The sequence below is a fragment of the Macrobrachium nipponense genome, chromosome 16 (genome assembly GCF_015104395.2).
Source record: "Macrobrachium nipponense isolate FS-2020 chromosome 16, ASM1510439v2, whole genome shotgun sequence".
NCBI classification, from domain to species: domain Eukaryota; kingdom Metazoa; phylum Arthropoda; class Malacostraca; order Decapoda; family Palaemonidae; genus Macrobrachium; species Macrobrachium nipponense.
This window is the reverse complement of record NC_087209.1, coordinates 55,470,056-55,497,555: the sequence shown is the minus strand read 5'-3', so window position 1 is coordinate 55,497,555 and position 27,500 is coordinate 55,470,056. Positions and strand designations below refer to the sequence as shown.

The 27,500-nt window shown below is 36.2% G+C and overlaps 1 protein-coding gene and 1 long non-coding RNA gene across 2 annotated transcripts in view; one reads left to right on the top strand and one right to left on the bottom strand.

Moving 5' to 3' along the window:
* LOC135195342 (serine/threonine-protein kinase Kist-like) overlaps nucleotides 1-27,500 on the top strand; it is a gene marked incomplete in the record, with an annotated part of 340,406 nt that overhangs the window by 176,221 nt on the left and 136,685 nt on the right. The window contains 2 exon segments of the mRNA XM_064221601.1: nucleotides 3,799-3,946; nucleotides 18,622-18,776. Coding sequence (XP_064077671.1) covers nucleotides 3,799-3,946; nucleotides 18,622-18,776 — 303 coding nt within the window.
* LOC135195702 (uncharacterized) lies at nucleotides 1,375-3,745 on the bottom strand. Its single transcript, XR_010310219.1, has 3 exons — nucleotides 3,575-3,745; nucleotides 1,857-2,017; nucleotides 1,375-1,689 (listed from the first exon to the last, which is right to left on the bottom strand). It is a non-coding gene; the product is annotated as an uncharacterized LOC135195702 (long non-coding RNA).

The window sequence follows — 27,500 nt, the reverse complement described above, 5'->3', positions numbered from 1 at the left end:
AGTCCCTCACCTCTGGCTCCTTCTGGACGAAAGGATAGGAGGCAGCATCATGCTCAAGGTCTTCTGCGAACTCATCTGAATATTCAGATGAGTCGTCACACAGTGCAGGATTGTCGGCAGCCTCCTCATCACTGCTGCTCGCCTCAACTGCCTCAGACCTCCTCCTCTTTGCTGCCTGTCGTGCCTCCTGCTCTCTCTTCTTCTCCTCCAACCTCCGCTTCTTCTCCTCTCTGACTGCTTTCTTCTCCTCCTTCTCCCGCAGCTGGCCAAGAGCCTCCTCATCCTCAGTCAGGATGCAGGCGCGGAGGTCTTCTTGCGCCCTCTGGCAGGAGGGCGGGGAGGGAGGAGCCTTCGGGTAGGGCTGCACAGCTTCGGGAGTGATGTCAAGGTTTGAAGGAGATGAAGGTGTTGAGTTGGAGTCCGCCGAGGTTGGGGTGCTGCTTCAGGAGTGCTAGCCGCTGAAGCAGAGAAGGCTGGTGACATCCTACCTATTCCAGATGGTCCAGGCTGAGGTTGGTCAGGCTCCGATGAACATGGTGTCAAGGGTGCGGCAAGAGTTTGTGGCAAATGATCATCATCATCATCAGGAGGGGCCTGCTCTGTGACTTCTGCCCCAAGAAACGCATCATCTGGAAAGATGTTGCGGTTGACGGGAAAGATGCCAGTAGCGCGAAACCCATTGGTGATGTTGGTGACATTACAAACCTTGTCCCAGGCCTTGCACGCCATCTCTGGCAAACATATGTTCCGTAATGGGCACGTGAGGGTTTGAGAGCTTGAAATCGTCCTGAATTGATCGCAGGACAGACTTGAAGGGGCCAAAGACACTTACATCTAATGGCTGGAGTTTGGCTGGTAGTATGAGGTGGCAGCGTGACAATTACGATGCCATGCTGTATCGCATACTCAACTGCATGAATGCTCATGTGACACTCGGCATTGTCCATTATCAGCAGTATCTTATTCTCCACTGAAGAATAAGACACCTTATGGAGATGCTCGAGTGTCTGCACGAAACGCTCATGGTCCATCCAACCGTTAGCCTGCAAGAGCACTGTGGTTCCAGGAGTAGTCCCTCTCTGAAAATCAGCATTCATCTTCTTTCGTGCGATGATAAACACTGGAGGGAAACCATGCCCTGCAGCATTAACAATCCCCACGAAAGTCATATGATTGCCTCTCTCCCGAGCAACCTGCGAAGCAACAGGACGACCTCTCTCGCAAACAACCTTACATGGCTTCATCACAGTGACAAGCCACCTCTCATCCAAGTTGAAGAATTCCTGGCTGGCATGAAAACTGTGTCGCTCGACAGCTTCCACGTAAGCCTTGAAGAAGACTTCAACGTTTACGCGTTTTGAAAGCTATCGCGCGCGAAAGTGACATGCCCTCCGGAGCCTTCAGTGCAAGCTTTGGATGACGGAACATATACCCGTAATACCAGTCACGGGTGGCCATACCTTCCCTCCTCCAGACATCAGGAATAGCCGGGCTGCCAACAGCCTCTGCATACTTCAGGACCATCCTCCTGAAAGCTCTCGTCGGCAGGCCGTAGAACATGCGCGCAATCTTTATCGAGTATTCCTCGATTAAGAGTTCCTGCGCATCGGTGAAAACCTTCTTGACGTTCTGCTGCTTTGGCACGAACGTCCTCCCATCACTCTCCTTGAGGGACCGAGTGAAAGCATCCTGAAAAAAATAAAACAAAGGTAAAGTGGGGAGCATAGGCCTATAGGGGCTAAATGGAAAGTAAAGTTCTTACCCATAGGCCTGAAATAAAAGGTAAGTTCTTTGGCTAGCCTAGGCCTACCCATATAAATTACAATTTAAGAGGGCTTAGATTTATTCAAGCTTACCCCAAGAGTCGAAGGTTTCACTCCAAAAAGGTTGCTAGCAGTGCGGATACTACAGCCTGTCTCAACTCGGTGATTAAAGGCCTTCTCCAAGTTGGTCCAGTCCGTGGTTAGGATGTTCTTGGGCTGGTAGTTGCGAGGCATGGCTGCGAGGCACGAAGGATCTGAAAGAGATAAATGGCATTAGAGACATAATGAATTGGCCTAGGTTAAATATTTCAATTTGGAAGACTAAACACTATTGGGGGGCACATATTGATACTAAAAAAAATTAGTTTGCACAAAAAAAATAGCTCAACTGACTCTATCTTTGACTTTGGCATCACCCATATTTAATTATTTTAAACCATCAATAATTTTATAAGAGTTAATATATAGTATTAATATTGGTTTTAGGTTAAAATGAGAGTGATTGACAGAGTCATTTAAAAAAAAAAAATAAAATCCTTCTTATACCTCCGTGTTCTCGACCCGGACAAACCTGTCCGAGTCGAGAACACGGACCTGCATTTTAAAAAAATTTCTTAAAAATTAAAAAATTGGCCTAGGTTAAATATTTCAATTTGAAGACTAAACACTATTGGGGGGCACATATTAATTCTAAAAAAAATTAGTTTGCAAAAAAAAAAAGCTCAAAACTGACTCTATCTTTTGACTTTGGCAAATCACCCATATTTAATTATTTTAAACCATCAATAATTTTATAAGAGTTAATATATAGTATTATAATATTGGTTTTAGGTTAAATGAGAGTGATTGACAGAGTCATTAAAAAAAAAAAAAAAATAAAATCCTTCTTATACTTCCGTGTTCTCGACGGACGGACAAACCTGTCCGTAGTCAGAACACGGACCTGCATTTTTAAAAAATTTCTTAAAAATTAAAAATTGGCCTAGGTTAAATATTTCAATTTGGAAGACTAAACACTATTGGGGGGGCACATATTAATTCTAAAAAAAAATTAGTTTTTTGCAAAAAAAAAATAGCTCAAAACTGACTCTATCTTGACTTTGGCAATCACCATATTTAAATTAGTTTTAAACCATCAATAATTTTATAAGAGTTAATATAGTATTAATATTAGGGGTTTAGGTTAAAATGAGAGTGATTGACAGAGTCATTTAAAAAAAAAAATAAAATCCTTCTTATACCTCCGTGTTCTCGACTCGGACAACACGTGCACACTGTCCCGAGTTGGGACCACGCACATAAGTTTTTTTTAAAAATTCGTAAAAAAATATAAACAATTGGCTAGGTTAAATATTTCAATTTGGAGAAGTAAACACTAATGGGGGGCACATATTAATGCTAAAAATAATTCACTTCCATCAATAAAAACACTTCGAAAAATCACTCGATATTTAGCCGTGGCAAACACCCATTTCCAGCTTTTTCCATGGCTTTATCTCACATATGGTACATTATAGTTGTAAGAACTATGCAATCATTCACTTTTTAATTGGTTTTTCCAGTACACTTAATTTGCATGAATTTTCAAAAACTGTCCGAGTCGAGAACACGGCATAAATTTTTTTCGCGGGTACCCGAAGCGAGTCCATTCTTGTTTAGGCATTCCATATTATCACTGATTTTATGCCAATATTGGCTATATTACATAACAAAACTTATTACAAGTTGATCACGCCTTATTCGTGGTCATGGCACAATATATCCTGATGCCGAAAATTAAGATCGCGACCTCTTAAAATCGAAATTCTTACCTTGTTTACAAGCGAAGCGTTGGCGGGTAGGTTTGCAAATGGCGTCTAGTTAGGACCGCCTTCCCTCATACGTCATAGCTCTGACGTCATCCTAGACTCGATCCTTCATTGGTTAATCAAGACTGTCCGGGTCGAGACCTTGTCCGGGTCGTGAACACATCACCCTAATAGTTGAGTCTGTTTTTGGAACAGAAATATCAGGATTTTCTTTTCTTTTTTTTCAGTGGACCATCTAGGTGAAATGCGGTATGAGGGTCGGGACATCTTGCTCCAAGAAATGTTAACTTGTACTTTACGTGATATATTTTTAAGTATAGAAGGAAGTTCATGCTCTGCTTGGCTGGTAATAACTCTTGCCAATGATATACTAAGGTAAGCAATATCGTACTTCGAGGGTTAACATGTTGGAGCAATGCATCACGGTTCAGAATTATCATTGTATCTGTGGTGAAATAACAACCACCAAGGAATTTGATAATGTCTAAACATCTGATCCACTCAAGAGATATAGAGAATTAATAGATATTTCTCTCTCCTATGCGTAGCTTTCTGTAGAATAGTGAAGATATACTGAATTTTATTTGTGGTCAAGTATTTTTCCCTTCAGTAGTGACCACAAAATCATTTTGTTCATTGAGCGAGAGAGAAGATGTGGAAGTTTCAGAATCAGCCATAAAACTATATTGGACCCATATAGGAAAGAGGCTAGGGTCACAGCACTTAGTACAGTGCTGACCTGTTTTTTCTGATGAGTACCAGAGTTGCCAGATTTTGTTTTTGTCAACATATCCTGGCTTCAAAGCTAGTCTTTATATAACAATGATCTTACTTAATTGTCCGATGCTTTAAAGTATATTTTGAGCTGATTTGCATTAATGGATACTAATAGACGTTTCACCATTGCCAGTTAGCTAATGTTCCTCAGCTATTTGTTCACATGTTACTTTTTCTCCATTAATTAAACTATCCGTTGATGGGGATATTTCTGCCAGGTATTCAAATACTAAATAGGTACCTCAACATTTACTACAAAAATTATATATATATATATATATATATATATATATATATATATATATATATATATATATATATATATATATATATATATATATATATATATATATATATATATATATATATATATGATATAATTATATATATATATATATATATATATATATATATATATATATATATATATATATATATATATATATATATATATATATATATATACCGTGGACTCCCTCGTATTCGCATTCTCAGGATTTGCGGACTCACACATTCGCAGGTTCTCTTGGGAACTTTTCCCGCATTATTTTCGTGGAAAATTCGCATATTTGCGGTGTTTTTCAATGGGAAATATCCACAAATTCCAGTTTTTTTTTATCAATTTCATCATAAAATGCACTTTTTGTGATAAAACTATTTAAAAAAGTGGGTTTTTCTTATGTTTTAACTAACAAAATAGGCTATTTTCAGCATATTTATTGGGGTTCAAACTATTTGCGGGTTCTAACTATTCATGGGGGGTCTGATACACATCACCCATGAATACGGGGGCGACCACTGTATATATTATATATATATATATATATATATATATATATATATATATATATATATATATATATATATATATATATATATATATATATATATATATATATATATAGTATGTATATATATATATATATATATATATATATATATATATATGTATGTGTATATATATATATATATATATATATATATATATATATATATATATATATATATATATATATATATATATATATATATATATGTATATATATATATATATATATATATATATATATATATATGTATATATATATATATATATATATATATATATATATATATATATATATATATATATATATATATATATATATATAGTCAGTAGTGCCCTCTATCTGCAATCATGTCATTAGGCTATTAAGACCTCGTAAGTACAAAAATATACTATTTATTACCCAAAGCGTTGATTATAAAATAGGATAACATGATTAACAAGTCATAATGGCATAAAAGCTAAATCTGCTCGTAAAGAAAACCAGTAAGTTAACATTATACCCTTCTGACTAAGAATTCTCTCCCATACCCAAATTGTCAATAAGTACACAGTATTAGTCAGGTTAGAGATTCCCGTCTCTAAATTAGCCATGGAATAGGACCCAAAAGATAATAAGGCATAAAAGACATATCACACACATCTCTCTTTTCAAAGTATTCACATAAAGAGAGTATTTCACACTTCTCTCTCTTTTTCAAAGGTAACGGTTTTCTAAGTCTTTATAGAATATGTCCTACCTTTACGATGGGACGTTCTCTCCCGACACTCGGTATTTACCGCTTAACCTCTTGGCGTTCACCTAAAAGAATGTCACTTTTGCAAGTGTCTTGTACTATTAGGCCTCTAACATCCGTACAAACGAATGTACACGCCTCTCGACCAGGTGAATGATCTCTCGGTTAAATTGCTTGCGTATTCAAATTCCTTTCCTTTCTCACGCAAGCTGCCCCTTACAGTTCAGCCTGTCTCCAAGCGAGAAGTGATATGTGACTTACTTAACATTACATTGGCACTTTAAACATATTGTTAATCATTGCCCCTCTTTCATCTGACATATATATATGTATATATATATATATATATATATATATATATATATATATATATATATATGTATGTATATATATATATATATATATATATATATATATATATATATATATATATATATATATATATATATGTATGTCAGATGAAAAGAGGGGCAATGATTAATAATATGTTTAAAGTGCCAATGTAATGTTAAGTGAAGTCACATATCACTTCTCGCTTGGAGACAGGCTGAACTGTAAGGGGCAGCTTGCATGAAAAAGGAATTATAATACGCAAGCAGTTTAACCGAGAGATCATTCACCCGGTCGAGAGGCGTGTACATTTGTTTGTCTGTTGTCCCGTTGGGTTGTTTGCGTTCGTCAAAAGCGATAGGAAGGATCTTGCATGTTTTGTGTATTTATTATATTGTATTTTTATGTTTAGTATTATTTTTAAGATAGTATGGGGAAGGTTTGTGCCTGTTTTTGTTTTGTTTTGAGGGAGAGGGAGAGCATGAGAGAGAGAGAGAGAGAGAGAGAGAGAGAGAGAGAGAGAGTGTGAAAGATGAATGGGTGGGTGTTGGCTCGTTGAGTGGCTTGGTCGCCAAGCATTGGGAGTCAGTCAGGAGCAGTCAATCAATGAAGGCATTTGGAGTGAGAGGTATTCAGTCAGTAGAGTCGTCTGTGTGTTTTCCCATAAGTTGGGTATTCAGTAATCGAGATCTGTCATGCATGTGTCAGTCTGTGGTTGCCGAGTTGGTGAACAATTTGTCGTGTCTGATGTTTCTGAGTTGGTGTGTAGTCTTGGTGCTTGTTTGGTGTTTTTTTTTTTTTTTTTTTTTTGTTGTAGTTGGTATTTAGCGATTTGTTGGTGACAGTCAGTTTGGTGTTTGGCGGCTTGTTAGTGGCGGTGGAGTTTGTTGTTCGACCATGTTGAAAGCACAGCTTCTCGCCCTGATTGTGTCAATTTCCTGGTGAGTAAATGTGTTCGAGATTGTGTTTTTGCCTTGTTGAACCAAGTGTCCTTTTAGTAATTAAAGTAACGTAAAGGGGAACGTGTGGCTGTGGGAAATTTGTAAGCCAGGATTGATAATGTAAATGTGGGGAAGTCTTGCTTGCTTAGCTTGTGATTCCACCACAATTACACCGTCCACGATCCCCTGAAATGGACGAATCTCTGTCCTAATTCTAGCGTTCTTTTTCATCAACCACCTTGCTAAAACTTTCTACTTCCTTGAAAGCATGATTCAGATCCCCCTTGGCTGATCATAATTACAGAAAGTTTTCTTAAAAAACAAAAGAAACTCCAAACCTCCCCCCAAAAACTATTTTCCCACTTGGAAAAATGAACTGAAGAATGGATAAAAAGACAACTACGCAAAACAATTCCCACAAATCAAGCACTCTTATAACTCAAGTCTCCACTTCCACTTCCCCCCAAGTACTTGACTCACACGTACGAATGTACAACAGAAGAAATTGCAAGCGCATTCTTTTAGACTCGGTCACTTCTAACCCTCAGTTGACATGCGAAAACGTTGATTTAGCGCGTACCCTCACCCAAGGCCCCAACAATGGAACTCATATGAGAAAAAAAAACAAATAAAATACGTTGTGAACTAAGAAAAAAAAGTGTAACAATGATAACCAAGAATAAAGGCAGTATTTTAAAACTTATGTTCCACAGTTTCTGACCCTCGTCACAGAGCGGAATTCCACATTAAAGATAAAGAAAAAAAATGAAAGAAAAAAGAAAACATGCGAATAATACTTGCTCTTAGTCACTCTTCCCAGACACCCCGAACACAAAAAACTCAACAATCAGTTTCTAAAGCACGAAAAGAAAAGAGAACGCCGCCTAGCACCATTCCCTTCACAAACCACCATGCAAAACTAACAAGAAAAAGGTGAAGGTGATTCTCCCACTGCAGTAAAATCAGTTGCTGACCAGATCGAAGATTACTTCTCGCCTGAATGCCAACTACCACTGTTTCCTACAACAAAAACGAATGAACAACCTACTGTTTCTTACAAATACACGCAAAAGAACAGGCTACAATATGTCTGAAACAAAATTGTCTACTTTGGAAGTGATCCAGTTTTAACCGCTGCCACCAAATCTGTTTAGGGACACATTCCCCCTAATACATTACAAAGGGTAGCGATGGTGACCTGAAACTCTAACCATCTAGTAAGGCAACTGTGAAAATGAATATAGGCACTGAATTAAACTCTCACTAAAAAAATGAGACTTTATTCCAAAGCATAAGCAAGAGTCTAACTATCATAAAAAAAACTAGAGAAAATTAATCGAATGAAACCAACATCACTCCTTGGAACTCAATACATAGAAAATGGACTGTTTAAAACAAGACCTGGTTAACTGAAGTAAATTCACAAATGAAACAGAAGATAAGACATCTCTCTTTGAAACCAGCCATGTTCGTTCCACAAATTAAAAAGTCACATTGTTAAAATAGCTTAACGGGACTGGTAATTGTTCGGTTCACAAAAGCCGACAGAGTTCCTGTCAAATAGTAATACATCTTATAAATGAATCATCGCGGATTTATCTGTGTACCCTTATTATTCACGGATTTATCTTTGTACCCTTATTATTCACGGTAAATTCATATATTCGCGGTATTATTCAGTGAGAAATATCCACAAATTCTTCGATTTCTTAATCAATTTCATCTTAAAATGCAATTTTTTGTGATAAAACTATTAAGAAAAAACCACCTATAAACATTTTTAGTGAGTTTTTCTTGATTTTTTACCCTACAAAATAGGAAGATTTAAGCCTTTTTTATAGGAGTTTCAGCTGTTAGCTGGTTCTATCAAGCAATTGTCGCTTTGGTCGTTTTGCAGCTTTTTCTTTGTCCGGGTTAAAATAAGTCTTAATCCCGGGATGTGGGAATTCCTGGGATTTTTAATTGTCTAAGATTGCACAATACACCTAGTTTCCCTTTAGGTTTTTGTAACATGTATGCATATATATATATATATATATATATATATATATATATATATATATATATATATATATATATATATATATATATATATATATATATGGGGTGGGAAGCAAGGGAAGGGAGCCAAAGCAGCTGGGAATGTCGAGAAAATTTTTAGAAAATGAGCAATTGTAGGATCATTTCAAAGGCACTTGTAAATGCAAGTTTCAAACATTTATTTTCTTAAAACTAAGTGTACATTGAATAATTGAAGATCCACATAATCCAGTGAAACATAATGATAAATGGTAAAAATGAGGATAACAGTAATTTACTCTGATGGTCAGATTCATTAAATCATTTGAATGTGTATTATCTGGGCAAATGGGCCCAGTATAGGGACTCTCAGAGGATAATCAGGACTCCTAAGCAGTAATCAATTGCCTTAGATCGGCCCTGTCCTTACCCCAATCAACATTACCCACCCTCCTCCGATCCCTGTTAGAAGCTCTACGATTGGGAGGGGACCCCTGGAGAACCCTATTTCTTTTACATAACATTTTTGTTACATTTTTGTTCACGAAACTGGGCCCCAAACTTTTGGGTGTAAATATAAATGGGGCACTTGACCATTTTGGGGCCTTGGATTTAGCTAGTTCTGTCATAGCAGCAATAGTTATTTTGCATTTTGGGGCTCCTACTCACTTTGGGCCCAGGGGAGCATTTCAAACAGCAACCCCCCTTAGGAAGTTATGCCACTGGTTAGGTCCTTATTTTGACAGTGCTGAATGCATTGTGCTTTAGCCACTATGCTGAACTTACCTTGTGATCTATGGATGCTGGTATCTCATATTCATCAGCAAATTTAATTATTTTCCCCCACCAATGGCCCGGCATCTTGATGTGGTGGTGGGGCTTGTATGGTGCAAGGATGAACTGGGCTATAATGGCAGAGTAGTGCCCTACCCTGGCAGGTCTAACCATGCTACACAGGCCAGTTCTGAGCATCCAGACTAAGCTCAGTCCACTTTTTAGCCTTTTCCTACTTTCAATCCTTAACTTCTTCACCTATTAGGAGTGTCCATTAGTTGACAACCTTGGACCTACATTGGATTACGGCTCTTGACTGCTCCTCTGATTGATGGCCCCCAGAGCTGGGGCAGATCTCGACGGACTGATGACGACTCAAGTTCTGGGAGCTATGCATATAACCAGGTTGCAGACTCTAGGGGTGGCCACTTAAAGTCGCATGACACATCCCTCTCTTGTTGTGCTGTTTTACTTAGGAATATGGTGGGCGGAGGACTATCTGGCTGAATGATACAGCTACTCGTATCAATGGATGATACCTAAACCCCCATTGTTGACCACCCTGGATCGGACTTGGAACTGGCTCAGGAAAGTGTAAATAAAGACGTTAACGATGATTCCATATCCATACCCATATCAAACATAGTTACTATGGAACCATACTCAATGCCACAAAGGGAAATACCTCCAGTAACAAACGAAAATTATGAAAATATTAACAGATTTCGAGATAGACGACCTAAATACAGACCAGATCCTACACTGGTACACTTTGACTCATTATTTGGATATGGCACTTGGCCAAAATACTTGGTTTTTAAAACAGAAACCGAACTGACTGCTGCTAAATTTGAAAATATTTTATTAGCTCAGTACCCGACCAAAGAAATGACATTTAGACCTATATAACAAGAAAAGAATGGATTGTGGAAGCTACCACAAAAATTCAATCAGAAACTTACCAAATGCTTAATAATATGAATAGGATAAATGTCACTGTCCGAAGACATGACAAATTGAACAGTATTGAGGGAACAGTAACGTTACCACCCAATAATGATTGTGATGGCATGCCAGATGAGACATTACTATTGAACTCATTAAAAATTAGATATCCCAATAATAAAAACGTAAAAGTATATGAAATCCCAAATAAAAGACATCATGGAAAAAAAACTGTGAATAGCTAAAATTAAATTTGAAGGCCAGACTCTCCCACCTAATATTAAAATAGAAGGCCAGAGAAGAGAGGTATTACCCCATGTAATGCACAAACTGCTCTAAATACGGTCATACTAAAAGCAAATGTAGAAATGAACCAGTTTGTGCATTCTGTGGTTCAGAAGACCATGAAACCACTTGGAACTGTGGAATTCCAAAATGTTTTAGTTGTGGACAAAACCATCATGCGAGATCAAAGACATTCCCATTCTACATATATAACACTGAATTAGAACTATTAATAAGCAGATCTGGCATGTCAGTTCCAGAAGGAAAACAAGAATTAAAATGAAGAGGTTTAATGGACCCTGCTAGAAATAAATCTTGTCGAGATACCGTAGAAAAGTAATGCCTAAGAAACATTTTATAATGCCTGGAAAATCTAACGAAAAACAAACAAGGCTAAACAAACATAGAAATTAACAAAAGTCTCTTAGAGAATCTAGCAACACATTACTTATAAGCAACCATTATGAAATTATAATGAAAGGTGAAGAATTGCCATCTCTAGACTCTGAAAAGGAAGATCATGCTGACCATACAAAACGAAAACGAGGTCAAGAAATAATTTCACCCCCCAAAACTCAAGTTAATACTAATGACATCAAGAAGAAGAAAATGCAAAAAATCAACAGGAAAACATCTTCTAATTTAGGTAACATTGATGGAATAAGTCCTTCACCAGCCTTTCCAAGTAAATTTAAAGTAACAAATTCTTCTCTAGTTTTTCAAAGTAAATTTGAAGAAATAAAAACCCTTCACCAGTATTCCCAAGCAAATTTAAAGACAAAATTCAATCATTCCAAGGAAGACAAAACGATAATTGTAAATGTCAACAGTGTAGCCTATCCAAGAAGGCATAACACCTCAAACCAAACCTCGTCATTAACGATGTGGATGCTATACATGTTTTATGCAAGATTGCAAAGAAACGAAACCTTTCAATAAAGAAAAATTGATAAACATGATAAGGAATTTTTTAGGTAGAAAAGAAAATATCTCAAGTCAGCTAGAATTACATACCAAAGACTGTATGTGTATTAGACACTTATAATACTATCGTGAGAGTAAAAAAGCAGTATTAGACCATTTCTTAGCCAAACAAGAATAAATTAAATTCACTACTAAAACAGATGATAACACAGAAATGTCAAAAATCCAAAAAGAAAATTAAAGGTAATTAAGTGAATAATTACCCATAGTTTTTAAAAATTATACATGTATATACGTATATATATATCTAATAAAAGGAGCCCATAAAAACACCAAAATATAGAGAAAAAAGTACTATATTTCAGAGACTGCTGTCTCCCTCTTCAGGTAGATGAATGAGAAAAGTTTACAGAAAAGGTGGTATTTATACCAGAGGTCCATCCACAGGCAAGCCACCTTTTCTGTAATACCACCTTTCTGTAAACTTTTCTCATTCATCTACCTGAAGAGGGAGACAGCAGTCTCTGAAATATAGTACTTTTTTCTTATATTTTGGTGTTTTTACGGGCTCCTTTTATCAGATGGAATTCTGTTGTTACAGAACATTTTTACCAGTCGTATATATATATATATATATATATATATATATATATATATATATATATATATATATATATATATATATATATATATATATATATATATATATATATATATATATATATATATATAACCAACTATACAAGATTATCATTTAACTTTCATTCCATTCAATTATACTATTATCAACAAAGGAACATAAACGGTCTGAAAACACGAATACACTTGGGTGAAATACAAAGACCTCCTAAAGCAACATGAACCAATGTGCATATGTTTACAACATGTTAATAACCCGTCCATCAATATGTAATTAGTTTTCTGGCATTCTCCGTTTCAGGAGAAGGCAAATTTGGAACAGCAATATATATTCATAATCGTGTGTGTGACCTATGGTAAAGTTACAGTTAATAATAATTCATTTCAAATACCTTCAATTCGCCTGCATATAACAAACAAATCTAGCATTTTAGCCTGCAGTCTATATAATCAACCTAATGAAAATTATGATATGGCTTGATTATCAAACATTTTATCACAGTTCAATGAGCCAATTTTAGACTTAGGTGATTTTAATGCTCACCACCCTTTATGGGATGCCAGTACCATCGGCGCAGATAGAGCAGGTAAAAACATAGAAAATTTAATACTTAACTACAAATATTGTTGTTTGAAGGAAAATGAAAATGCCCAACATACTTTTCAAAAACTCATAGGACCCTATCATCTGTAGACCTGTCAATTTGTTCCACTTCGTTAGTAGACAGATTATGGAAATGGATACTCTGTATGATCTCTATACCAGTGATCACTACCCAATCGTAATCATTTGTCTTGAAGATAATCATCAACAATTTATACCAAAATTTGATTTTAAAAAGCTGATTGGGACAAGTATAATTTAGTTAGCAAAAATGTTTCCCCTTTCCAAAGTAACAATGACCACAATGAAATTAATTCATATTTTACAGATCTCGTGCTTAGTTCTGGAAACAAATCAATACCAATGACAACATTTAAGCCAAACATAATCCTGTTCCATGGTGGCCTAGAGAGCTTTCAGAAATTATCAAACTGAAGCACAAGACGGGTAGACGATTAGACAAGATAAACCAAAGACATAACAAATTATATAAAAGTAATAGATATACATTGAAAGTGTTAGTATTAATAATAGCTATGGAAATTAATTATATCAAACCTTTATTGAATAGGATATCTGCTCAGTTCAGGAAAAAAGATATTAGTAATAGGAAATCATCTTGGGATAATTACGTCTCAAACTTCTGAGGTGACACTGTTAAATGTGGGATAGATTTCGAAAAATTAATAGCAAATATAGTCGATCACCTAGATACCCCAATATTATATAACGGAAAGGAGTTCATGATTTAAAAGAAATATCAAAATATGATAGGTCGCCACCTAGAATCAATAAGTAATTTAGACGAACATTTTCGCGTTAGAAAAAGGAATGAAGAAAAACTTATAATTAATTTTGAAACAAGTCAACAATGATACTACAATGTCCCACCTACATTAGAAGAATCTGATGCTGCATTAAAAACGAGTAGTAACTCAGCCCCAGGAAAGGATAATATCTCTTTTGAACTTCTTATAATTTAGAATACTTATTAAAATTTTATAATCATCTGTGGAAAAAGAAACTACTTCCCAAAGCATGATGGAAACATGCCATAGTAATTCCTATACCCAAACCCGGCAAAGATCCAACATCAGTAAATAATTATAGACCTATATCACTAATTAGTTGTCTTTGTAAACTCATGGAAAAAATGGTAAATAATAGACTTAAATAGTATTTAGAGAAAAATAAAGTTCTAGCAGCAACTCAATCTGGAAGTAGGAAAAATCTTTCAACTTTAAACTCATTAACATCACTAGAAGATCAAATCAAAAGAGGATTTGTACTAAAGAAAATTACTGTTGCAGTCTTATTCGACATTCAAAAGGCTTATGATACAACATGGAGATATTCAGTCTTAAAATCTCTAGATGACATAAATCTAAGGGGTGTGAACTCCCATTTTCATACGAAATTACATAGCAGAAAGAACATTTCCAGACTAAAATTGAAGCAATATTATTAGGAACATTTGAAATAAAAGAGGGCATCCTTCAAGGCAGCGTACTAAGTAGCACATTATTTGCATTAGTTATCAATAATATTGTTAAAATGCTTCCAAAAGATGTAAACAATATCTGATATGTTGAAGATTTTGCCATTTTCTACACTTCAAACAACTTATGCCACATCCAAAAAATTTTAAATATCTCCATAACTAAAATTGAACAAAGGGAATTATCTGTTGGATTTAAATTTTCTGTTGAAAAAACGCAAGCAATAATATTTTATAAGGATCAACGTTGGCTCAGAAATCAAGCTTTAGCTCTTACCATGAATAACACTCCCCATACAATTTTATCCAGAAGTCAAATTTTTAGGCCTATATTTTGACAATCATTTGAACTGGAAGGCCCATGTAAGACATACCAAAGCAAAGGCCTGGAAAGCTTTCATTAAATTTTTAAAATTAGCTAACACTTCATGGGGTACTGATAGAGAGACTTTATTGAAACTGTATAAGACTAAGTTCTACCAATATTAGAATATGGCAGTCCAATTTATAGTTCTGCTAGTGAGACTACTCTCAAAATGCTAGATCCAGTGCAGCATCTTGGGCTTCATTTAGCCACCGGAGCATTCAAATCATTTCCAGTCCAATCCTTGATTCTAGAAATGCCAATATCTTATAGATTCAAAAATAACAACCAGTGCGAGCTTTAAAAATTGTAAATAGTCCACCTAAACCAAAGATTCATTTAAAGACCCAGATTGTTTTGTTTTTGAATACAAAAATTATCCCATCCTTCCCTATTAGAGCTAATAGATTATTTAATGACAATGACCTTTATAATATGAAATTTTACAGTTTTAACAAAATAATGCCTCTATGGTTGATAAGTGCTCCCCAGATATGTAACAAACTATGTACAATACCAATTATAAATTGAGTAATCCCCTCGCTATGAAACAATATGCTCTGGAACATATCAAGGTACACAATAATAATTATATATATACTGATGGTTCCAAAGATTATATGGGAGTTGGATTCACTGTTCACGGAAACAACATAAAGATCCAAGTCTCCTTACATAGCAAAGCATCAGTGTTCACTGCTGAATTACTAGCAATAAAAACAGCTTTAACAACTATATCTGAAAACAAGTTTAATTATTACCCATCTTTAGCGATTCAATAAGTTCAATAACAATAAACTCTTATGCTCCAAAAAACCAAATCATAAATGAAATTAGACATACATTACATGAAATGAAAAGGCAAAAGATATTTGTTATTCTATGTTGAATACCATCTCACATAGGATTAGAAGGCAATGAAAAAGTAGACACCAGTGCATATGAGGCTAGAACACTCCCAATATAAGCAGAATTATTTACCATTAGAAGATTATATTAGACACAGTAAATCGGTGATTAAGAAGAAATGGCAAAATAACTGGAGGGAAGAACGATCCTAACCATAAATTAAGAGAAATAAAAGAAACTGTAGTCCTGTGGTCATCATCTTATCAGAAATGCCGCAAGAATTCAGTAATATTGACACGGTTAAGAACTGGTCACACTAAACTGACATAATGAGTAACCTCCATGCCCCTATACCTATGTGCGAAATATGTAATGTATAAATGACAGTAAAACATATTTTAACAATCTGTCCAAAATATAGAATCCAAAGAGACATATTTAGAAAATATTTCTTTCAAGATATATTGTCAGAAAGTGACAAATTTTCACTATTAAAATTCCTTAAATTTAATCATTTATACGATAAAATATGATATTCATATAGTAATTAGTAATATATTCCTAATATTAAATATTTATTTTTTAGATAGTAATTTATAAAGATTTTAAATAGCATGTCTAATCCTGCAGGCCAGCCCTAGACTAGTTAATATTAACTCAGTGGTCTGGTTAAACCAAAGTAAAAAAAAAAAAATTATTTTTCCCAGGATTGTTTTTTGGGTTAGAATTTAAGTATAGCACGAGTACGTATTTAGGTTTCTTTTTACTTGACGAGGGAATTTCCTGATGGGAGTATATGGTAAATTTTTATAACTTAATTTTACATATCAATAAAGTTATTTTAACTTTTCTCTTATATTTTTGGAATTATTAAGCGCCAGAGAAAATTCTATGTTAAATTCAAATCAGTCTTACACAAGAGTCTAAACCTTATGATCAGAGGCTATTGAAAAGGATTTAGGTTTTTTTGTGGTTTGGGGAGGGGTTGTGGGCTGGTGGTTGACTGGGCAATTTAGGACCACTAATATCATAGAGAAATTATGTGAAGAATAAGAGTGGCAGAATATGGCATTTTCATTAGGAAAGAAAACTAAGGATCCGCTTGAATTGAGAAGTCATGAAAGTTAGACTTGCCGGCAAATAGGCAAGTGGGCACTTCAGCTTGTAAATACATATCGTTTTATGGGCATTTCTCTGAGGCAAAAATATTATAGATCTGCAGTGTATCTGTCCGTTATTGTGTTGAGTTTGATGGCCATTCTGAATTTTATGTGACTTCATTATACTGTAATTTAAAATTGTGATGTTTCTTGCTTGACTCGTTCACTCTTCTGCAAGGAATGAATTCTGAGTTCTCTACTAAGAGTAAATCCATTAATACTGGGAGCTAAATTGAGAACTTTATAGATATAGAGCCAGAAGATTTTGTTAGAAAATGTCATTAGGTGCCGTGCACATTTACAGTAGTCAGTGGAGGGCTTATCATCATTTTTATGTAATTTATATACCATTTTCTCATCCCATCTCTTCACGTTTTAGACATTCTTGAATCTCAGAGTAGTTAGGCTTGTTTTCCTCATGTATTGTTTTTCTTTAGCAATAACAACCATAGTGATTCAGTAGTTTGCAAATAGTTCAGAAATTTCTTGTAAATCTCCTGGAAGACCAAAAATTCTGATGTCTTACAATTGCCTCCTGTTATGTATAGATTTTGTAATTGCAAAGTAGTTGTATTTTACTAATTTTTGTACGTATTTGTAAAGTAGATTTACTTACCTAAAATGAACATTAAAATTTTGTATTTTTATGATTTCAAAGTAAGCTTTACAAGTACTCCTGTCAATCCTACCTTTTAATAACTTCAGGTTCATTTCTATAACATGTAAGGAAATTGAAAAAAACTTTCAAGTTTGGGAAGGAGTTTCTTCTATGGTCGAGTTCTGTTAACAACAGTTAATGGGGAAAATGAGACCCAAGCTTTAATGTCAAGTTAAGGCAGTTATAAAACAATGCTCACACAAAGCATCCTAAGGAGTGAAGCAAGAAGATCTAAATTGTGGGAAAGATGGTATTATGGGGCCTTTGTCCCATAAAGGACTTAATCTCTGAATTGGCAAGATGTCATCTGCAGATTCTGCCATTATTATTATATTATTGCTGATATTTTACTTTTTCATTATTACTGTAAATACAATCAAGGTCTCTTGTTGAAATTTAAGTTAGATAATCTGTGCACTAACTGTTATAACTCTCAATGCATTTTTTTTCTTACCAATATCATTACTGTTATTACCAGTATTATGATTACTGTCTTTTATGCTACCTCAGCTATTGTGGAAAAGTGCCGTTTATTCATTATTTTATCATGTTGTCTTATGTATCTAGATTGTGTATGTTACTGTCTGTATTTTGTATATTCCATGTATATGGCCTTGAGCTGAAATAACGGATATTATTATTATTTGCCGAATTCAGTTTTTTGAAGTTTTCAATTTTGTTACCAATAAAACTGATTCTGTAATATGCTTTGCATTTCAGGGGCCTGGCACACATTCATAATAATGGTATTGTTCATGCTGATCTTAAACCAATGAATTTAATGTGGGATGCTAAAACTTCTACGTTTAAAATCATAGATTTTGGACTAAGCTTCAGAACTACAGAACAATATACTCACGCTATTCAGAGCAAAGGTAATGTTTTTGTGTTATTTTTAGGAGAGGTATTCATTATCATCTATTCCAGTTTTGTATGATTTACAAGAGCAAAGGGTACTGTTCCCATTAAATAGAAAACATGGCTCAACTAGTAACTACGTACACATCAGTACATTATCAGTGCTGTAGAAATGTACTTTGAATTAGTAGTGTGCTATTATATAAATCGCACAAATCAGGATTACCTCCAATTCATTGGTATTCATGAGGCCAAAAGCATAATTCCCCGGAGGAATCCTACATCTCCTGGTTTTACCAAGACTTCATTTCCAGCAGTAATAAGTATTGATAAATGAAAAACTTATTTTTATTTGTTAGAAGAGGAAACAGTTAAGAATGGGAGAAGATTAGCAATATTTTGTTGGAAGGGTAGGCCATTTAAGAGATTCAACATTTCTTTTACCAGATGTTGGGCCTAGTAGTATTGAAAGAACAGTGAGAAATAAGTACCAATAAACTGGTTGTACAGTGATGCACAAATCTCATGCGACATGACTCCATAGAATTTCGTTCAAAATTCACTAACTAGCAACCTAGCATGCTCCATATTTATCTGTTATTTCAATGCAAAAACGCGATTATTGCATACAATGAGGCCATAATGTTTCATAAGAGTGAAATCTGTCATATATTTCAAAACTTTAAGAAAATGTCACATGTAGCCAAATTTCAGAAAAACTTTTACGAAACATTTCCAAATCTTTCGTTCACACACCACTGAAGGCGTTTGACCAAAACGAAGTCGTCATCAAACCTCAGTTCAAATGTTAAATAAAAAAACGAAAAAAAATTTCATAACATTAATAATGCTTCCCAAGCAAGCATAAAATTTGAAATAGTTCCATTTGATTGCTCTTACACCTCAACGCAGAAAAAAATGAAAATATGTATATGCAAAAGTAGAATGTGATATAAACATGTGAGTTGAGCATGTGTGACGCACCATTAGTATTGGTGCAACAACAACCACCCAGTTTAACATAAGTAGGTCTACAATGAGTAGTGACAATTACATTATCTTGAACACATTTACTTTATATGTGTTACAGGAATATTTGGATTTTCATTCATAATTGATAATTGTTATATTTCTTAAATACAAAAATGATGGCATACTAAGAAATATTCGCCTATGCAATTATTCTGTTGTCAAAGCCAAGATATTGTATCAAGACCTAGGTGTTAGATTTCTTTACTTTACACTTACTATTCACATTTCTTATCAACAATTTCTGGCCAGAAAGCAAATGAGATTATCTACGCATTCTTGCACTTATGAAAGAATAAATTATACACCAAAAGCGAGCAAAAGACTTTTAAGAAAATAATATTTCTAACCAGTTGAAAAACAAGTGTTCCATATGCCTTGATATTAGTTCTTATGATATTTCGATTAATAGCCATCTTCTCCATATAATCAAAATCATCATCATCTTTTATTTGTCAAAGAACAGGCAATCTCTGCAAATAAAATAATTAGTAACAGAGATTACATCTCAGAAGGCTTAGATTATTCTTTTAGGCTTTTAAATAATTTTGCTACATACAGGCAGCTTAAGCACAGCCGAAAGCTTCAACATTCAAGGAAAACCTGTTTTAATTCATATTAATACTTTGAAAATGTTGTTATGACTGTTGAGCTTATTAGGTCTACTGTCATAATGCAGCAGACGTAGTTATGTTGGCCAGTCCGAGGAGCATGTTAAGTGTGCTTTCATTGATGGCACCACTTACCTTATCACACAGCACTTTGAAGTTAGCAGCGTAAAAAAGGAAATCAGTTCAAATCACAAAGATTACGAATTATCCCAATGCATAAAAGGGATCATATTTATATAACCATAAGGAAAATAGGGCTAGCTGTGAATTCACAAACTTTTTTAAAGACATGTATGATATTAGAAACAAAAAGTTTAACACTACTTGGGAACGTCATGTTGAGTCTGAGAAACTAAACGATACAAAAAGAATCATGTCGCATGAGATTTGAGCACCACTGTACATAAGTGTAAAGAACTTTTTACCATCCCATTCTTGAAAAGCAGAAAGTCTATAATACAGTACCACTTACCCTTCATGACACACTTCAGGTGGTACTGAAGGATCTTAGCAATATGCTTTGAAACTCAATAATTTGCTTTTTGCCTCCTACTTTGTTCCTACATTATATACAAACCCTCTGTCCTTTACATTAGGAATTACAAGTTGCATAGCTGAGATTACAGCCGTTAAATTCTTTAATAAGGTAGTTAGGCAGTAACTACCACCTGGTAGATGAGGAGACCCACCTGCACGAATGCAAATACTCCAGTTTACTTGCTTCCGCCTTCAAGACAAGACGTATGTATGCTAGTGAGCTCTTGCTGACTGGTCATTAATCATGATTTCCCAATGGGATCTTTCTTTTATTGTTTCTAAAATGTCTTTAATATACTGCGTTTGATACTAATAATGAATTGTTATTGATAATTAATATATAAACCCATTTTTTTATAAGCCTTACGAGCCATCTTTCCCCTTTGTGTATTAAGGGTCGGCAGCAAGGGTATATTTACACCCTTATCTCCTGTTCTTGCCCTTTAATGTAAGGGCGTGAACATTCATTAATTTGACATTTATACTTGCGCTTTGAAGAATTTACCGGGAAGAAACTTCTTACGCTTGCCCCTTCTTCACCCTGTTCGTTAGCTTAACAGGCAAAGAAGTTGGGGGGGACCCATGTGGTGTTGTCGTTTAAGGGGTCTCCTCATGTTTCAGAGGGCAGTGCCCTTTGGTGCAAAAAAGTTTCCTTCTTTTTTCTGCAGGCTAACAATGAACGATAGTAGATTACAGCATTGGATGATTGGGTATCTCTTCGTGTTGGCTATCCTAACATTGGAATTGTACCTGTGACTCATTAGCATGCTGTGACATTGGCCCTTGAGTGTGTTTATGGTTTCCCTGTTGAAAAAATTACAGGCATTCCCCTATTATCGGTGGATTCATTTATTAGTGATCCTGTTTTATGGTACTTGTCTATCACCATAAAATCGGGGGTTTATGTGATTTATGGAGCCATAACGGACCAAGTTCTGGTTATCGGCGCCATAAGGCACCAATAATAGAGTTTTGGCGTCATAACATACCTAACAGAGGTGCCATGAAGGTGATTATGGCGCCATAAATCGCTGAGTTTCAGTTAATGGTGGTTTTCGCTTATCAGCACAACCCTGGGAATGGAACCCCTGCCGATAACCAGGAACTGCCTGTATATTGATTTGTGCCTGTTATCCTAAAGTTTTGTCACTGGACAGCATCTACGCAGCGTGAGTTTCTCCAAATGTACAGCCCTCAAGGGGGTTCGTACATCTAAAGTCAGTGATGAGGAGTCTTCTCTCTATTGTGACAATGGTGTGGGGTGAGCGAAGGGACTGAGCTGCAACTCTGACCCACCTGCGAAGCCAGGATTGGCTTGTGCCTGGTGACAGGGCCCATGTTGCTGTCCCTTGGGACAAGGCATCTGGAGAAGCTAGGAGGTGGTCCCCTTTACAGCCATTCTAGCACAAGGTTTTTGGCCTGGAAGAGGGCTGGGATGCTTCATGAAGATGATGCATGTTCTCACCAGTCTGGTAGCTGTGCCACTGCTACAGATCAATGAGAACCTCTGCATTCTCCTCAGGAAAGTCTCGACAAGGCAACCATGCTCTCCTAGACCCACATTGCTGTCACCACCGCCAGATTGGCGACTGGGCGTGACTTATTCCTTTTGACAGCTCCATTTTGAGGAGGAATAAGAGGGTCCTCTCCTCCTCTCCTATTCCCTCTACTTCCTTGGGTGACACCGGAAGGGGGCTAGGTGAATAGGAGGAATCTTACAGTGTCTCCTTTGTAGGATTCAGTGTCAGTGGCCTATGTTCCTAGAGGGGACTTAGGGTCTCACCAGTTTTACCCCATGTCATCGAGGAAGGATCTTCTGTCAATGACAGAGAGACTTCTCACTGTCTTGACTCCTGGTGTTCCGATTCTCAGGATTCGAACACCTGGCAACTGTGTTCTCCCTAGCTCTTTCTGTCCTTTGGGTGGATTCCAATCTGCAGTCCCTGTGGGGTCTTGCAATTTGGGAGCCTCAAGTGCATATTTTCACAAATTGCACTGTTCATCCATTCTTAAATGCTTGCATTTTGGAATGGTTTTTATACAAGTTCCTCCTCAGTTTCTATGGAAGTTGAAGAGGGACCCCTCTCCAAGCAGTTGGGCTCCTTGGAATTTCTGGCACTCTCTGAGAGTTATGGTCTTCTATGATTTCCAAACTCGGGCAAGATGGAAGTTCCCGATTATTGTTACTACAAGAATCTGGAGTCTCGCTGAGCACCTGAATTCCATGGAATCCTTAGCATTCTCAGAGAGTTTTGGTTTTCTATGATTTTCAAACACTCGGGCAAGACAGGAATTCCTGATAATTGTTATTTCAAGAATCAGGAGTTTTGCCAAACACCTGGATCTCTTGGCTTCACTGGCACTAGGCAAGTGCTTGGCTTCATCATGTTGCCGAGCACCCAGGGCTACACAAGGCTTGCCCAATTATTCTTTTACGAAAGTCTGGAATCTCGCTGAGAGTGGGAATTCTTGTGAATTCTGGCACTCGCCGAGTGCTCAGTGTCACCAGTACTTGGATAGCGAGACAACGGTTTACCAGTAAAGAAGAGTTTGCTCTTCAGCCTGGCTTGAGTTTTCCATGCATAGCTTGGTACTGCATACCAACATCTTGGTGGATGGTAAAGTCCTGTCCTTGTGTCTTGGACCCTAGGGTCCAAACATGTAGGACAGCAGACACAGAATCCCTCTGTATTCTTCTTAGAACTTCGGCACTGAAGGAGAAGAGTTAGTTGGGAATAAGTGATAGTTCTTTGCTGACAATTACTAATCATAATTATGTGCTGGTGGTCTACTCAGCTCACTGTCTACTCAGCTGTCTGTCAAATGGACTGTCTTCTCTTTATCAATGCAGTTCCTTACCATGGCATAGCACCCTCCTTTCCTATGTTGCAGTTGTCCTGGTGTCATCTCGTGAGACTATCAAGTACCACAGAAGGGGTTGTTGTCTTCGTTTTCGTTGTCGTTGTCTGATGCCTCCTTACCTTCCTCTTCAAAGGCTCCATAGCCTAAGAAGAGGAAGGTAGCTTCTCCACCCCTTAAGAAGTCTAGACTTGAAACTTGTAAGGGTCTGCATCCTCTCCCCTGGGAGGATGCAATTGGCTCTCTCATTGACTCACCTGCTCCTTCGGGAGCATGAACCGTGACGCTGTCCCCAGGATCTAGTGTCTTGGGAGCCCCAGGAGTTCAGACCCAGGCTTGTTCTCCGGTCTCTGGTTCCAAGGGTGCTGCTCATGGAACTGGGACTGTGTCAGGTACTCATTCGCAAGTATCTCCATGTGTACACCTCCAAAGGGGGTTGTACACCCACAGTCAGTGGTGGGGAGTTTTCTCTCCATTGTGATAGTGGCTCAGGTCGAGAAGAAGGACTAAGCTGCCTTGGCGACTCTGACCCTCCTGTGAAAGCCAGGAATGGCTCTTCTTCTGGTGCCAAGGTTGATGGCACTGTCCCTTGTGACAAGGCATAATGGGAAGCTAGGAGGAGGTTCTCTGGGTAGTCCTCTTCTTGAGGTTCGATCATGGAGAAGACAGATGTATAGCAAGACGTAGCAAGTTTTTGCCAACATTTGGTGTATAAACTCAACTCTCACTTGCATTTGCGCGAACGAAACAGTTTTTTCGGGGCGGTAGGAAAGAATGCTTCATTTTGTGAGTGAGAACCTTTGCTCTCCTTTCAAAAAGCTGTTTTTGCTGAGACGAATACGTTGTCCTACTTTGTGCAGGCAAGAGCAGTCAATCCTCCTCTTTTTTTCCCTCTACTTCCTGGATTACAGAGAGCCAGTCGTTAAAGGGTTAATTGGTATAAGTTTTAAATTAATGCCCGGAATATAGTAATTGATGATTTTTATATAATTCTTCATAAAAAGTAGGTACAGCCATTTTTTGCCAGTCGTCCACTAATAAATAAAAAGGTCTTTTTATGAAGAATTATATAAAATCATCATTAATTTTAAGGACCTCAAATGTAATATACAAATTCAATAACCCCAGATGTGACCTGGGGACCTATGTCGGTTGCACATGGAGGTTGCAGAAGGTGAGAATAGATTCTCATCATGGTGTTAGCTATGGAACAGGGGTTAAACCGTTGAACCCTGAATTCTCCAATATATGTGATTGTGATTACATGTAAACATAAGATAAAATATGATGATTTTGATATTTTGGTGCCTCGGATGACCACCTTCTAACAGTTCTGGAATCATTGTTTATTAAACAGATTGTTCTGCAGTTAAACTCCCAGCTCTCTGTCACACCTATATAACTGTCGTGAGTGTTCCTGGAACCCCAAGTTGCCTTTCGTTGTCACTCAACTTTCTTTCTTTCTTGAAATATAGATGTGCCTTTTATTCAATTTAATCATTCTATGACAACTGTAATTTTTAAGATGTTCGTCTTATGTCGGAGTCATTTTATTGATGTAAATTTGTTTGTCTTTTTATCCTTGAAAATGGGACTTGTTGTCCAGATAACTTGGCAATTGTAATAAAGCCATCTGATTTCGACATGCCTTTCCTTCTCTGACTTCGATTGTTTGATGAAGTTTTTAGCATCTACCTGCCTCCTGTGCTATACTATATATATATATATATATATATATATATATATATATATATATATATATATATATTATATACAGGCTAGTCCCTGGCTTCCGACCTTCTGAGATTGCGACGCTTTTCAATTATATTCCTCAGAAATTATTTGCAGGTTTATGCCGCATGTTCTAGGGTTATGATGCCGATGCAACGGAAGAAATATTACTCTAAAAAGGCAAAATACTGTATTTACCTGAGTAATATTTGACTGCATGTAATATTCAATCCCATTTTTACTGCATATAGTAGTATTTTAGCATATGTCCCTTATAATGTTGAGTTTTGATTCTGGCAATAAGCCTAGGCTATGTTAGCAGCCGCTACTGTAACCTAGTCTAAGATTCTGACATCTGAAACTAAGAATATGCCTATAAAATGTATAAATAATTAGTCTGTACTCATTTCAAATAATTATTAATTAATTGACCATAATAGACAAGAGAAAAAAAAAGCTTCCAACCTTTTGTTTACATGGTTTGTCAACGCTACTGAGTACCGAACGACTGCTAAACAACTACTTTTAACTAGTGCACAGTATAATAATCATACATTTTTATTATCTCCCTTCAACCACTGGAACTACCGAATAGTATAACAACCATTCATTTCTATTCTTTAATCTATCTTTACCTAATGAAGTTACCGACAGCTATAATGAAACATAATGACATTACAACAGAAGAAGAATTCTAGAAAATGTTTGATAGCTTCGACGAGAGCAGTCTTTGATTTTCTATTTTATGATATTTAATGCACAAATGTTTTTTTTATTAAATGTATTGCATGACTAAATTTTTCGATTTACAGCAGCATTTTACCAATAGAAGAGTTATCAGCTGATGAAATACATATGGCAGCTAATACTTTGTTTGTGTGGGAAATGAAGGTTGCACTTACTATAGCCCAGAACAGCCATAGATTAATTAGAAACAACATAACAATAATAAACGATTCTCAGATAAGTAAAATAATACTTATATTTATTTTCGTGGTTATTGTAGTACAAAAATAAAAGCTTGTCAACTTCGGCGAAAAGAAATGCTGCTTTGTTGACTTCGTAGTAAGGAAATCCAAATTATATGTAAGCTTAGCCCAGTCCTTAAAGTTTGCACTTTTCCAATATAGACAAAACATAACAATAATAAAATATTCTCAAATATCTAAAAAAACATTTGTATTTAGTTTTTGTTGTCGGGAAATCCAAAGCCTAGGGTTAGCCTAGTGCCAACCTCTTGCACATTTCCAAAACTAGCCTATACCTCATGTAATGTTCAATCTCAAAATTCTAGGCCATAAAATTGATCTTTGAATATCAAACATTACAAGAGTTCATACAGTAAACAATATTTGAAGATGAAAAACCTAATAAAAATGCTGTTTACACAGTTTTCAATATAATTCCTATGTCCGTTAGTCACATAATTTCATTGATTAAGTTATGTATTTGTGATTGTAGATTAATTTTTAATGGAGAATATTACCAACAAATATTTGGTATGGCCATGGGTAACCCTTTATCACCTCTCCTTTCAAACTTATATATGGAATTTTTTGAAAGACAACACCTCCCGAATATCACCCTTGTCCCTTTAAAATGGTACAGATATGTAGGTGACATCTTAGTAATCTTACCTGTTGGTATTGCTGTAAATGATTTATTGTCTAAATTGAATAATTTAGTGCCATCCATAAAATTCACTGTTGAAATTGAAAATAACAATGCCATCCCTTTCCTAGAGGAATCATCTGTTGACCACGTGTGTGCTCCTCCAAGGTGTGGCTGCCTAAAAATCGCTTATCCTGCCCTTAGGCAGGATAAGCGAATGTCTGGTCTGTGGGGGAGCTTCCAAGATCCTAAAACGGTTAGCTCCAGAAGGTCCGGGAACCAGTCCCTGTCTGGCCACATGGGGGCCACTAAGGTCATGAATGTCCCTTCGAGTTCCTCAACTGGTTGAGGACCTGCCTGAGT